General features: G+C 36.7%; 1 protein-coding gene across 18 annotated transcripts in view; it reads left to right on the top strand.

Annotated features, from left to right (window-relative positions):
• Synrg (synergin gamma) overlaps positions 1-13148 on the top strand; it is a 73009-nt gene that overhangs the window by 37832 nt on the left and 22029 nt on the right. For 14 of the 18 annotated variants that reach the window (XM_046423155.2, XM_046423157.2, XM_046423158.2 and 11 more), the window contains 2 exons: positions 799-1746; positions 11892-12485. In XM_046423155.2, coding sequence (XP_046279111.1) covers positions 799-1746; positions 11892-12485 — 1542 coding nt within the window. The remainder of the gene's footprint in view (positions 1-798; positions 1747-11891; positions 12486-13148) is intronic. The other 4 variants (XM_046423161.2, XM_046423170.2, XM_046423168.2 and 1 more) reach the window with 2 other exon arrangements.

Raw genomic sequence — 13148 nt, forward strand, 5'->3', positions numbered from 1 at the left:
AATATAAGAAATAATGAATAGAGACCCTATTAAGACTCATGGGCCCATTGTTAAGAATAAGTGTTCATAAGTACAGTGAGATGGCTGATTTCAAGAAAGGTCACTGGATCGCAGATTTTTTTCTGTGAGATTCAATTTATTTGTTAGAGAGTATGGGGAGGAGCTGCTTTAAAATGTGCCAGACTCTTTGGCAAATAACTAGCTACCTTTTCAAAAATTTTCACCACAGTTTTCCTCAAATTAATAATGCCTCTTTATACTTGAGCAAGATCACATAGTATCCCCCCGCCCCCCGCTTTGGTGCTATGCATTGAACCCAGGACCTTGTGCTTGCTATACAAGGTATACCACTGTTCTACATCCCCAGCTTCTAATGATTCTAAAGATGTCCAGTTGTTCAAAGTGTTGTATGACCTGAATATTAGATGCAGGATTGCTCTTAATACTTTGCTGATACCTCTGGGGAATTTTTTTTTTTTTAACCGTGTAACATGTTTTATCTTTAAAGGGCTACTATTTCAATATGCCTCTCTCAGGAACCTCCAGTGCCTATTTCTGTTCTGTTGAATGCTCACCTGGCTGGCCAAAGCAAGAAAAAGTCTCTGAGAACAGTGCCTACTTCCTCATCACTAGGCTTCGGTGTGGAAACAAATACACAGTTTGATAGAGTTCAAACTATGATTAACATCAAACCAGTGGGGGGAACCCTATAAAGTTACACTTGCAGTTTAATATGCTGTGCCCTATGTGGTTTTCAGTTTAGCATTCTTGTTTATTTGTCGGTGTTTTTTCTTTCAGGAGAGAGCTTTGCAGAATTCAGATCTGCAGGAACTGATGATGGTTTCACCGATTTTAAAACAGCAGATAGTATATCACCACTAGAGCCACCCACAAAAGATAAACCTTTTCCAGCAACCTTCTCCTCAGGAACTGTACAACAGAAACAGCAAACACACATGAAAAATCCTCTGAACTTGGCAGACCTAGATATGTTTTCTTCAGTTAATTGCAGCAGCGAGAAGCCCTTGTCTTTTTCAGCTGCATTTAGCACATCAAAACCCGTTTCCACACGACCTCAGCCAGCAGGTTCAGGCACAACGATGACAGCACTGGCATCAACTAAAACTTCTAGTTTGGCTGATGATTTTGGAGAATTCAACCTTTTTGGGGAATATTCTAGTCCAGCATCTATTGGGGAGCAGGATGACTTCGCAGATTTTATGGCTTTCAGTAATAGCTCTATTCCATCTGAGCAAAAGGCAGAAGACAAATACGATGTCCTTAAGGAGGAAGCTAGTCCTGTTCCTCTAACCAGCAACATGGGCTGCACAGTGAAGAGTGCGCAAAACCCACCTGCTTTATCCACCAAGTACGATGTCTTCAAACAGCTTTCTCTAGAAGGAGCTGGACTAGGTGTGGAAGAATTAAAAGATAACACTCCTTCTGGAAAAAGTGATGATGATTTTGCTGACTTCCACTCCAGTAAATTTTCTTCCATGAACTCCGACAAATCCCTGGGAGAGAAAGCAGTGGCTTTCAGACACACCAAAGAAGACTCTGCTTCAGTGAAGTCCTTGGATCTCCCGTCCATTGGTGGCAGCAGCGTCGGCAAGGAGGACTCTGAAGATGCACTCTCTGTTCAGTTTGACATGAAATTGGCTGATGTGGGAGGAGATCTTAAGCATGTCATGTCTGATAGCTCTTTGGATTTACCAACAGTTAGTGGCCAGCATCCTCCTGCTGCAGGTGAGGAATTGGTGAGATTGCTCTGGTGATGGTAACGTAGATCTCAAAAGTGATTCTGTGGGTGTTGATTTACAGAAGAGTGAGGCTCTGGCCCTTCATGAATTTCTGATAATTAGCCTCCTTGTTGCCAGTCTCCTGGAAGCAGTGTTAAATTTGATTCTATGGATCCTTGAATATATGGATACTGTGATTACTCTGAAACTAGATTGGATAGCTAAAATATTTTTATTTTTGAAATCCAATACTCTCTTGGCATCAGAGGCACATAAAAACCCACTGCTAAATGAACCCTACATTGCCAGAAATTTTATAGGTTTTTGCAGTGTCAGCAGTCTTCATTTCTGTGAGCGAAATCAGTGTTTTCCTCTCCTTTTTTCTTCTTTGGGTATATTTAGAAGCTGCCAATGTAGTATTCTGTTTGATTTACAGAAACTGACTCTTATTAGCCTAAGGAAATTAAAAAAAAAAATTCTAATGAGTTATACTTCAGTGTGCCACAACCTTTCAAGAGAAGAAGAGGGAAAGAGCTTATTTATGGATGTCTGTGTGGCACTGTCTGGCAAGGAGGAGGGCCTGTGTTAGTGAAATCCAGGTACTGTTTTCAGTGTGAGCTCTATTACTGGAAGTATTAAGTTTTAACAAATGTGTAGATGCTAGGATCAGGTGACTACTGATTTTCTGATAGAATATTTGAAAACATTATTATTATGGAACCCTCTTTAAATTCTGTGTGGAATTACATGTAGCAGTTTATTCTCTAGTCCAACTTCCTATCATAAAAACTAGATTCCCAAGTGTCCTAGTTTTTGTTTTGTTTTTTTGATATGTATATAATAAGATAAACCTATTTTGTGGCCTTTAATAATGAGAACATCTCAGTATTACTGTATTCTGGAAAATGTATTCGGCAAATGAAGGGTTTGTTTTTCCTTTAACCTGAGAGAGACACGTAAGACAACTTCCAAGTTTACAGGTTCAGGCAGAAATTGTAAAGTACTATAGCTTTTGCATATATCAGATTGCTAAGTCAGAAAACAAAATTGTACCTGTTATTGAAATGTTGGAGGTTTTCTTAAGCTGGGTGCTGAATTGGGAGCAAGTTAGCAGAGACCTTATGTCTAGTGTTGCTACTTGCGAAGGTATTTTGCCAGTGCAGTGGGCTGTCTGAAGAGCTCCTTGTGCCCTTGGCTATTTTTCTTTCATTTTTGTTGAGTTTTTGGTACTTTTCTTGCAAGTTTTCTTTTTCTTTTTCATTTTTTTTTCCTTGCTGCTGTTGTTTGGTAGGGTGATTTTGTTTTTCTCTTTTGTATGAGCTGCTTGAGCCACAGCAGTTGGTTGCAAAGTGCTCTGTTTTCTAAACAACAATATTTGACTTTCATTTCAAAAGCTCATAACATGTATACTACTAGCCTTTAGACTCTGGAGTTATAATTAGAAGCTATTTTTCTGAAAATGAATCTATATTCTTTCACAGTGCCAAGCTAGATGTCTTTATGAAACGAGTCTAATCTGGGTTTGGGGTGTCTTCTCCTCCCTCTTTTTATTTGGGGAGGGGAGGTTGGGTTTTTGATTGAGCTTCTTCCGATGAACCTGTTAAAATAATCTGTGCTCATGTTCTTTATGTATGTTTGGAACTTTCCCAGATTGGAACCTGTCATGTTCAAGCCACCTCTCTTTAGTGTGAGGATACTCTGAAAAGCAGATTGTTTCCACCCATTGATCTGTAAACCTCCTGTTGGAAAGGTGCAGTATCCCTTTAGAGCGGTTGTTAAAAGGGTTGATGTCTGACCAAGGATGTCTGTACTGTTGTTGAGCAAGTTTGCTACATAAATATATCAGAGAGGGTAAATGGCAGATCTTTCTTCAATGTGATGTGGTTTTATTCTTCTATTCACCACAGTATCTCCTGCTCTCTTAGTGTGAGGGTTAAGGGTACATCCTATTGGAGAAATTAAAAGGGGGCTGATGAAGTGAATAAAACCTAGTAGATTGAACTGTGGACCTTAATTCTATTTAGAAACCCTAACTTAACTCTGAAGGGGATACTGTCTCTTTTTAACTCCTGCTATAATTCTTTGTATGGAAGGTAGATAATACTAATAACATTGCCTGATTTCTCTGCATATTATTACATTTAACCCTTTGAGCCCTTGCTGCATATAATTTCAACTAGGCTGCTTCTTTCCCCCACTAAATTTAATCTCTCTGGCATTGAAGCATCTTGATGTTCAGTCATTAAGATCATTGGGTTTTGTTGGCAGCAAGAGCTTACTCTTATTTGTGACATCCTCAAAGGGTTAGTAAGACTTCTGTAGCTACCTACCTGTAAAGTAGCTCTTCTTTGACATTGAAAATCTTTGTATTTTAATCAGCGCCTTAATTTTTTTTGGCCGCTTTTCTAATGTCTTTTTTTTCAATTTAGACATTTTCTGTGTGAATGTGCCTTCTTGAACTTGCTTTAGTATATTCCTCTGCAAATACTGATCTGCATGCTTATTCTGATGACTTCTTTTCCAGCTCTTCTGTACCACTATCTTTTGTGATCTGTAAGTCCTGTGTTAATAAATAATTCTTTGGCATATTTTGAAAGTGTGGGGATGTGTGTAATTTGTATTTTTTTAGGGTTAGACCAAAGAAATACCTGGCTGGTATCAAGTTTAAAGCAGCAATATCCCTTGAGATTAGACCATTTTTCCCTTTTGTTTTGTTTCCTCAAACATATGTCTCCTAAAGAATACTGGTACATTTTAGCCTTTGCCCCTTATAAATAACATTGATGTATGTTCTTAATATGGCATTGGGTTTAGATATAACTATAGGGCTAGGGATGTAGTTCAGTGGTAGAGCACTTGCTTAGGCCCTGGGTTAGATTCCCAGCATTGGGGGCCAGTCATATAGATCATATATATATATAGTATATATTATAAATATTTTATATTTATTTAATTATGTTTTACATGTTTTTTCATGTATCTTATATATCATACACACACATTAAAACTTGTTTTAAAAAGTTTAAACCTTACACTATATAATAGGGAAAGAGAAATTTTTCTTTACTACATGAAACTGGAGTATATTCTAGCAGAGCACCTGTCTACTAGGAGTTACATTGTGAGACAAAGGGAAGGTGAGAAAGAGAATGTAAGAATTAAGTGTTGGGAAAAAAGACACTGATGTTAAATAACTAGATATTTATAAGCTTAAATTAACTTTTTTTCTTCTTGTGATGGAGATCTATCGAAGGGCCTCACACATGCTAGATAAACACTCTACCACTAAGCTGCATCCTCAGCCCAACATAAGCTTGATTTAAAATCATCAAATGGTATTGAGATGGACTGAGTACCATAAATCTAAACAGGATTTCAATTGCCAATCTATGTACTAGAAATATTCATGGTTGATACAAGGAAGCCCTCAGAACTGAGTTTGATTCTTAAGTGTGAAACTAGGTACTTCACCCTCTAATGACAGGGCATTATCTTTCTTTCCAACTTCAGAATATATTGTGAAGTGGGACCCTTTTTTCACTCATAGTACATCAAACAGATTTTTAAAACAACTTTAGGGAAGGGGCTGGAGATATAGTTCAGTTGGTAGAGTGCTTGCCTTACGTGCACAAGGCACCACCAAATCCTCAGCACCACCAAAAAAAAAAATTAGGGGATATATCAGACAAAGTAATCTTTAAGCTTTTTTCATTTTTAAGAAAATCATTTCTAGAAAGGCAAATGAAAGTTAGCAATGAATAGGATAAATAGAAAATATTTCAGCATTTTAGGATATAATAATAGTGATAAACCTTGGGAATAGTATTGTTTTTCATGTCAGACACCCAAACCAAATAAAAACTTGGTCAAAAGAGTTATTTCAGTGGTTTAAACTCTTTATTCATGTGTTTTGAGGTTTTTAGTTCTTTGTTCTTTTTTAGAATTTGAAGAAGAAAGGAAATGAAACCACTGAAGATGAGGATTCTGAGTTGGATTTCTGAGAGATCATTGTCGTATCTGAAATATGCCACTTGAGAAAGACAAAAGTTGCTTGTTAGGCTTTAAATAAGAAAAGCTAGGCCTGCCATTGAAAATAGTGTTTCCAAGAGCAAGCTGAATAATACTTGGTTTCAAAAAACCTTGTATAAATGCATTATGTTTTAATTATTACATGATTAAAATTTGAAAGAAAATGATCTCTTTTTTTTTTTAAGTTGTCAATGGACCTTTATTTTATTTATTGATACATGGTGCTGAGAATCAAACCCAGTGCCTCGCACATGCTAGACAAGTGCTCTGCCACTGAGCCACAACCCAGTCCAGAAAATGACTTTAAGTGTAGTCTTCATCTATTGATAATACCAGCTGCCCTGTAGGAGTTTCCCATGCCATGTACCAGATACCTATTTCAGGGTGGCTTTGAGGAATTTCTCTGTCAGTGGAATTCTCCAGTTTTAGGGTGGGTCATTTGGGACTGCTTCGTTTTAACTTCTTTCTGAGCAGAAGTAACTGACTATAACTGTGAAGCATACATTCACGCATTTAACAGTTAATTTTTCCTAAGTAGAATATTACTTTTAAGGGAGGCAGTTTTAATAATGTACTACAATGATGTAAAAATTTGGGGCAATTAAAAACTTGAAGAATTCTATACAGTGCCAAGTAAGATATGGTGGGTTAATGCTTGACTTCTGTATCAGTGCTTGAGAAATTATACAAATGTATTTATGTTCTGCAGTCACTTTATTGTTCATGTAAAATCCCTGATTTTTAGACATAGCAAGTGAACAGGAAGGAAACACAATATCAAAGAAATGTGTTCAATCCTAAAATAATTCAAAGAATGAAATTATTTTATTCTTTTTCTGAAATTTATTTGTTTTACTTGATCCAGTCTCATTATGTTGCCCAGGCTGGTCTTGAACTCCTAGGCTCAAATAGTCCTCAGTCTCCCAAGTAGCTGGTACTATAGGTGTGCACCATTGCAACTAGAGATATTTATTTATTCACTGCCATGCCGACGATTGAACCCAGGGCCTTGTGTGTGCTGGGCATGTGCTTTACCACTGAGCTACACTCCCAGTCTGAATTATTTTAATTTTTATAAAGAGTTGCTTTTGCTGGTGCAGTGGCACACACCTCTAATCCCAGCAGCTTGGGAGGCTGAGGCAGGAGGATCGCAAGTTCAAAGCCAGCCTCAGCAATAGCAAGGTGCTAAGCAACTCAGTGAGACCCTGTCTCTAAATAAAATACAAAATAGGGCTGAGGATGTGGCTCAGTGGTTGAGCATTCCTGAGTTCAATCCCCAGTCTCCCCCATCCCCCGCAAAAAAAAAAAAGAGTTGCTTTTGGCTCCTTCCATATTTTTGCACTGAGTACTTTTTATAAGTTATTTTGGGAAGTGTTGGCTCAATAACTTTTGAGAGCATAAGAAGGTTGTATACACAGAAGGATCTCCTAAGTGTTGCCCTCTCACTTGCATGGCCCAAAAACTCAATTTGAACTGCCATCTTCTGTGTTCTTTTTTAGTACTGGTGACTGGACACAGGGTCACTCTACCACTGACCTACATCAGCTCTTCTTATTTTTTTATTTTGAACAGGGTATCACTAAATTGCGGAGGCTGGCCTTAAACTTGCAATCCTCCTGCTTCAACCTCCCTATAAACCCCTGTGAAATTATAGGTGTGTGCTACCACACCCAGCTTTAATTGGTATCATATTGGTAAGATTTTTATTGATGATCACGGACAATCCCACTGTGTATCTTGATAGTATTCCTTGGCCTTTTAACCTTCTCTGACTTAAAATATCTACAGGACTGCCATTTTTCTCTTCTTCTTCTTCTTTTTTTTAAACATCTTATTTTATCTTTATTTACTTTTCTTTATTTTATTTTTATGTGGTGCTGATGATCGAACCCAGTGCCTCATGCTTGCTAGGCAAGTACTCTACCACTGAGCCACAACCCCAGCCCCGCCATTTTTCTTTACTGAACTTAAAACACTGATGTAGAAACCTAAAGGTGCTTATAGAGGGTGTGCATATAATTTAAACCATAGTGTTACAGAAGTCAGCACCAAGAAAGAATTGGAGGTTTTCATGCAGATTAGACAATACTGGAAGGCAGTTATACAGCAGAATTTGATAGCTTGTCACACTTGTACTATGATTTTTTTTGTTCCCAGTTTTCTTCTGCAACATCTGTCTGGGTGTTTTCCAGAGCAAGCTGAATAATACTTGGTTTCAAAAAACCTTGTATAAATGCATTATGTTTTAATTATTACATGTGCTGCTAAAAATTTGAAAGAAAATGATCTTAAGTGTATAAATCTGGGTGTTGCAGAAGAGACTTAACAGGACACACTGAGACCAAGTTTTACAATTATGCAGAATATTTTCTAGGGTAGAATAGAGCCAGGAGTAAAGAGAAACTGAAATATATAAATATTTCATAATTTGCATTTGGTGAAATCTGAATTAAATCAGTATGGGAAGTTAAAAGATGTTTCTTCCTTAGTCCAATGAACATTGTTATTGCTATTAAAAAAAAATCCCTTCAAAAATAGTGGAATTTGAGCATGTGCTGTCTTTCTTCTTTCTCTAAATTCCTTCCTCAAAAGCTAGTAACTCTTAATCCCCCAGGCCTGTGTTCACAACTTTAGAAAATGTCCATAGGACTGCCTTCTGTGTCCTATAGTGCCAGCTCACGTTCTTGGAAATACCTTGTTTTCATGTACAACCTCCATTCAAAAAGGATTTGAATAGAGGTTACAGAAGAGACTGATAGGGTTACTTGCCAGAATGCACAAGAAATCTATGTCTTGATTTGAGATCCATGATGGAAAGCAGATTGTATAGTTTATTCCTTTACCCTTTGTAAGAGGACTTTCCTGGCTGCAAACAAATAGTTGTATTAAAGCACACAATTTGATGTATTATCTGTGTGCAATTGCGGCTCAACCTAGTGCAGCCTGGCAGTTCTCCTCCAGGAGAATTGGAAATACAGTAGTGATTCTCTGTTCATTTTGTGGCATTCATTCTCCATTTTCTTTTCTCCTTTTTCTCTTGACAATTTTCAGAATTCAGCTATCAAATTGAAAACCCATCTATAGTAATTTCAGTGATTACAAAATAAAGTGTGGGTTGTTCCACATCATTTTTCCAGACAAGGTTTCTAGCACTTATAGTGTAAGCTTTACATAATCTCTAATATTTTTAAAGCCATTATACAATAATAATGTATAGCAGGACTGCTTAGAAACTGTAGGACTAATAACACAGGAAATGAGGAATTTTTTTTTCTTTTATCTACCTTCAATGAACTGATGTATCACATTTTTCTTAGAAAATGGTTTATAAGTATTCATTATGCCAGGAAATACTACCATATTGTTGATAAATGCTAAAGGTTAAAGATAAGTGTTATGTCAATGTTCTATCTTGTATCGCTTATATAATGTTCAGTTTAGTACTTATTTGTTCAAAGGATTTACACCTTAGTGAATTACTTTTTGACCCCATTGTAGCCAGTATATTTAAGCAAAAGTAAATTTAAAACTCAACTTTGAGGCTTGACTTTAGTGAATCTTTTATATTTCCTTTTCAGTCTTTCATTTGGTTTTTTAGTCTCCTCTTTTGTGGTGGTAGGCATCAAACCCAGGCCCTCACAAATGCTAGGTAAGCACTCTACCACTGAGCCTATACCTCTAGCCCTTATTTGCTTATTTTTGTGAGTTGCCCCAGAAGGCAAAATGTTATATGCATGTCACTTTTTAAAAAATAAGATTTATTAAAGACCTATATAGTTATAAAAATACTTAAAGGTTCTTCAGCTAAGGTAGTCCCTGTTGCTTATAAAGCCTCTAATCTGATGAGTCATTTCTTTTCTTTCTTTCTTTTTTTTTAGTCATTTCTAATTAAAAAAAAAAAGAAAGAAAAAGAAAAATCTTCTTGTCACATAATTACACAAAATGATCTTTTTTATTACCATAGCAACTTGGTTGCAGTGTTTGAACTGGAGTCGTGTTTGTTAAATTTACCTTTGGTCTCTAGAAAAATTGCTTCCTGTTAATAGATGAAATTCTAAAAGCTGTTCCTCATATAGTTCCCCCCAAAGAACTTTCTGGTAGGCTCTAATAATAATGACAATAACAATAACAATTTAAAAATCTGTACTATGAAACATTCTGCTGAATCCCTTGAAGACTAGACAGGTTTAATTGTATCTGCCTCCTGATTGAATTTCACCTCATTTGAGTCTGGGTACTTTCTGACTTCTTTAAATAAGTGGGAGAAAATCACTATAGCAAGACACTAGGAAAGCATTTTGTCTAAAGGCTCATTTCATTCATTATAAACTATACATTTTTTGCCTGAATATTTTTTCCTTCTGCTTAATAAGTCATATTTGAAGGGTACCATTTGCATTACACAATTTAAAAATACCTATTTTTTTATCACTGGTTGATGTTTTTTAGTAATTATTTTTTTAAGTTGTTGATGGTCCTTTATTTTTATTTATTTGTCTGCAGTGCTGAGAATCGAACCTAGTGCCTCACACATGCTATGTGAGTGCTCTACCACTGAGCCACAATCCCAGCTCACTGGTTGACTTTTTCTAGTACTTTTATTATTAATTTTGTACCTTTTCCTTAAAAGAGCTGTAGGAGAGTTTGGGAAATGTTAGGAGCCCTTCACCTTGTAAAATAGATTTGTTGTAAAAGAAATGACCTAGTGTTTTGACTTAATTGTGAAAATCTGGGTCACAAAACTTTCGAACATTTTCCTTGAAAATCACATACGTGGTTTTCAGAGGGGCATTTAGCTTGCCTTGAACCCGTGTCTAAAATGAAACCCAGCACTGCTCAGCCTGACAGATTTGGACAGCACGGCTCTGAAAGTGGCTTTTCCACACCAGCCATGTTCAGCCTCAGCTGATTGTGCTTTTAGAAACAGCAAGAAATTTTCCCTAACATGATAAATTGACTTTTACTTTTTAGTTTGAAATAATGAATCATCTTAGGCCATAAACTAGTAACTAAATGCCAAATTGAGTGGTGGCAGCTATGCTGAACAACCACTAGCTGTTATGTATTGCTCGCCAGACCCTGCGCTGGCCTTCCACACACATTATCACAGTTGGTCATCCTGGACACAGTCTGTCCAAGTACATTGTTTTCTCCTAATTTGAAAGATCAGCGAACCAAGATTCAGAAATGTGAAGTGATTTGCTTAGTGACCCACAAGTAAGTAGGTGACAGAGTTGAACTCAGGTCTCTCTAAATTAAAAAAAAAAATCCTACATTCTTTCTGTTACTTATGCTCCTCTTAAATTATTTAAACACGTATTAAGAATGTTTCATATAATAAGTCTTAATGCCCCAAATCATTTTTTTTTCTTTTTTCTCTTTTTTTTCAATGGTTGGAGGGATGGGGGGAGTAGCTACATAACTAAAGCTGACATGGGAGCCCAATAGAACCCAGACCTTTGATTCCATTTTTTAAGGGCCAAAGTAGATTAGATTGATTTTTCTTTTCTCATAATCTACCACAGCAATATGACGTCCACATTGACCAAAATAACAATTAGGTAAGTAATTGCTTAATTCAAATCTCATATTTGGCCTTACCTGAGACAGAAATTCCTAATTTATTAAAGTGAGGTGACACTGCTTTCACTTTCGTTTTGAGAAACTGTTAACTTTTAACCAGTTTGCCATGTACATTTTATATGACCATGTCTTCGGGGAATATTTTCCAACAAAGTCCAGAGGAAGCAGGGAATATGTTATACATTTTAAAGTTTATAAGGAAATAGACAATGTATTAAATTACTTTAATCTTATATTCAACAGTATGTACCCTGATAGATGAACCTCTCATCATTTTTAGTAATTTTTATAGCCAGACAAAGTGATCCCTTTAAACTAAATGTAAATACCAACTCAAAACTATTGCAGGTTTTTTTTTTTTTATAAGATCAGATCAGATATTACAGCCCAACTCCTTTAGTAGAAGCTCTAAATTTAGTTATTCTTCAACATAGTAGAAAACTAGTCAAATGTGCTAGGCATTTTGCTTCTGCAGAGTTCAGGGCATTTTGCCCAAATTGTGAGTTTGCCTCTAATTGTGGGGTCTTATTTCCCTTTCAGATATAGAGGACTTAAAATATGCTGCTTTTGGGAGCTACAGTAGCACTTTTACAATGAGCACCCTTACAAGCTATGACTGGTCAGACAGGGATGATGCATCTCAGGGCAGAAAACTCTCTCCATTTGTCCTCTCAGCAGGAAGTGGATCCTCCTCAGCTGCCTCAATTCTTCAAAAGAAAGAGACATCATTTGGCAGTTCTGAAAACATCACCATGACCTCTCTCTCCAAAGTAACCACTTTTGCAAGTGAAGATGCTCTTCCAGAAACTACCTTCCCAGCTTTTGCCAGTTTTAAAGACATGATTCCCCAGACCAGTGAGCAAAAGGAATACGAAAGTGGGGACTATAAAAATTGTATAAGACAAGACCTATCTATAGCTGAACAGAGCCAAGAGGCCACATGTTCAAGCCCAGCTTCCAGTGGCACCTCTCATGAAACCCCCAAAGAATGTTCAGATGACTTTGGAGAGTTTCAAAGTGAAAAGCCCAAAATCAGCAAATTTGACTTTTTAGTAGCCAATTCGCAAAGCAAAATGAAATCCAGTGAAGAAATGATCAAAAGTGAGCTGGCAACCTTTGACCTTTCTGTTCAAGGTAAGTAACTTCAAGGTAGATTTTATTATTGTGGGTTTATTCCACTGAGATGTTTAGATAACCTTTCTTAGAAAAAAGTGTTCTACCAGGTGTGGTCGAGCACACCTATAATCCCTCCTGAGGCAGGAAGATCCCAAGTTCGAGATCAGACTTAGCAACTAGTAAGGCCCTTAAGCAACCTAGTGAGACCCTGTCTAAAAACAAAAAATAAAGAAAGGGCTGGGGATGTAGCTTAGTGGTTAAGTACCCCTGGGTTCAATCCCCCATATCAAAAAATAATTTTTAAAAAAAAGAGAGAAAAGAAAAAGAAAGTTTTGGGTTTAGCAAGAAATAGATTTTCCAACTTTTGACATCAGGGTCAATTATGATAGCTCTAATAAAGTTTTCCCTGAAACTGAATTGACATTATTGTTAGAATATTTTAACCACTTTTGTATGAAACACAAGTATCTGTTGTTCATTAATGAAGTGGTATGCTGGGTTTTTTTTCTTTAATTAAAATATATATATATATATATATTTTTTTTTAAGTTGTTGATAGACTTTTATTTTATTATATACGGTGCTGAGAATCAAACCCAGTGCCTCACACACGCCAGGCGAGCACTCTACCACTGAACCACAGTCTCAGCCCCTGAAGTGGTATGCTGTTTAAAATAGCTA

The sequence above is a fragment of the Marmota monax genome, unplaced genomic scaffold (assembly GCF_021218885.2).
Source record: "Marmota monax isolate L192 unplaced genomic scaffold, Marmota_monax_Labrador192_F-V1.1 WCK01_AAM20220418_F8-fsc00171, whole genome shotgun sequence".
In the NCBI taxonomy this organism is placed as follows: domain Eukaryota; kingdom Metazoa; phylum Chordata; class Mammalia; order Rodentia; family Sciuridae; genus Marmota; species Marmota monax.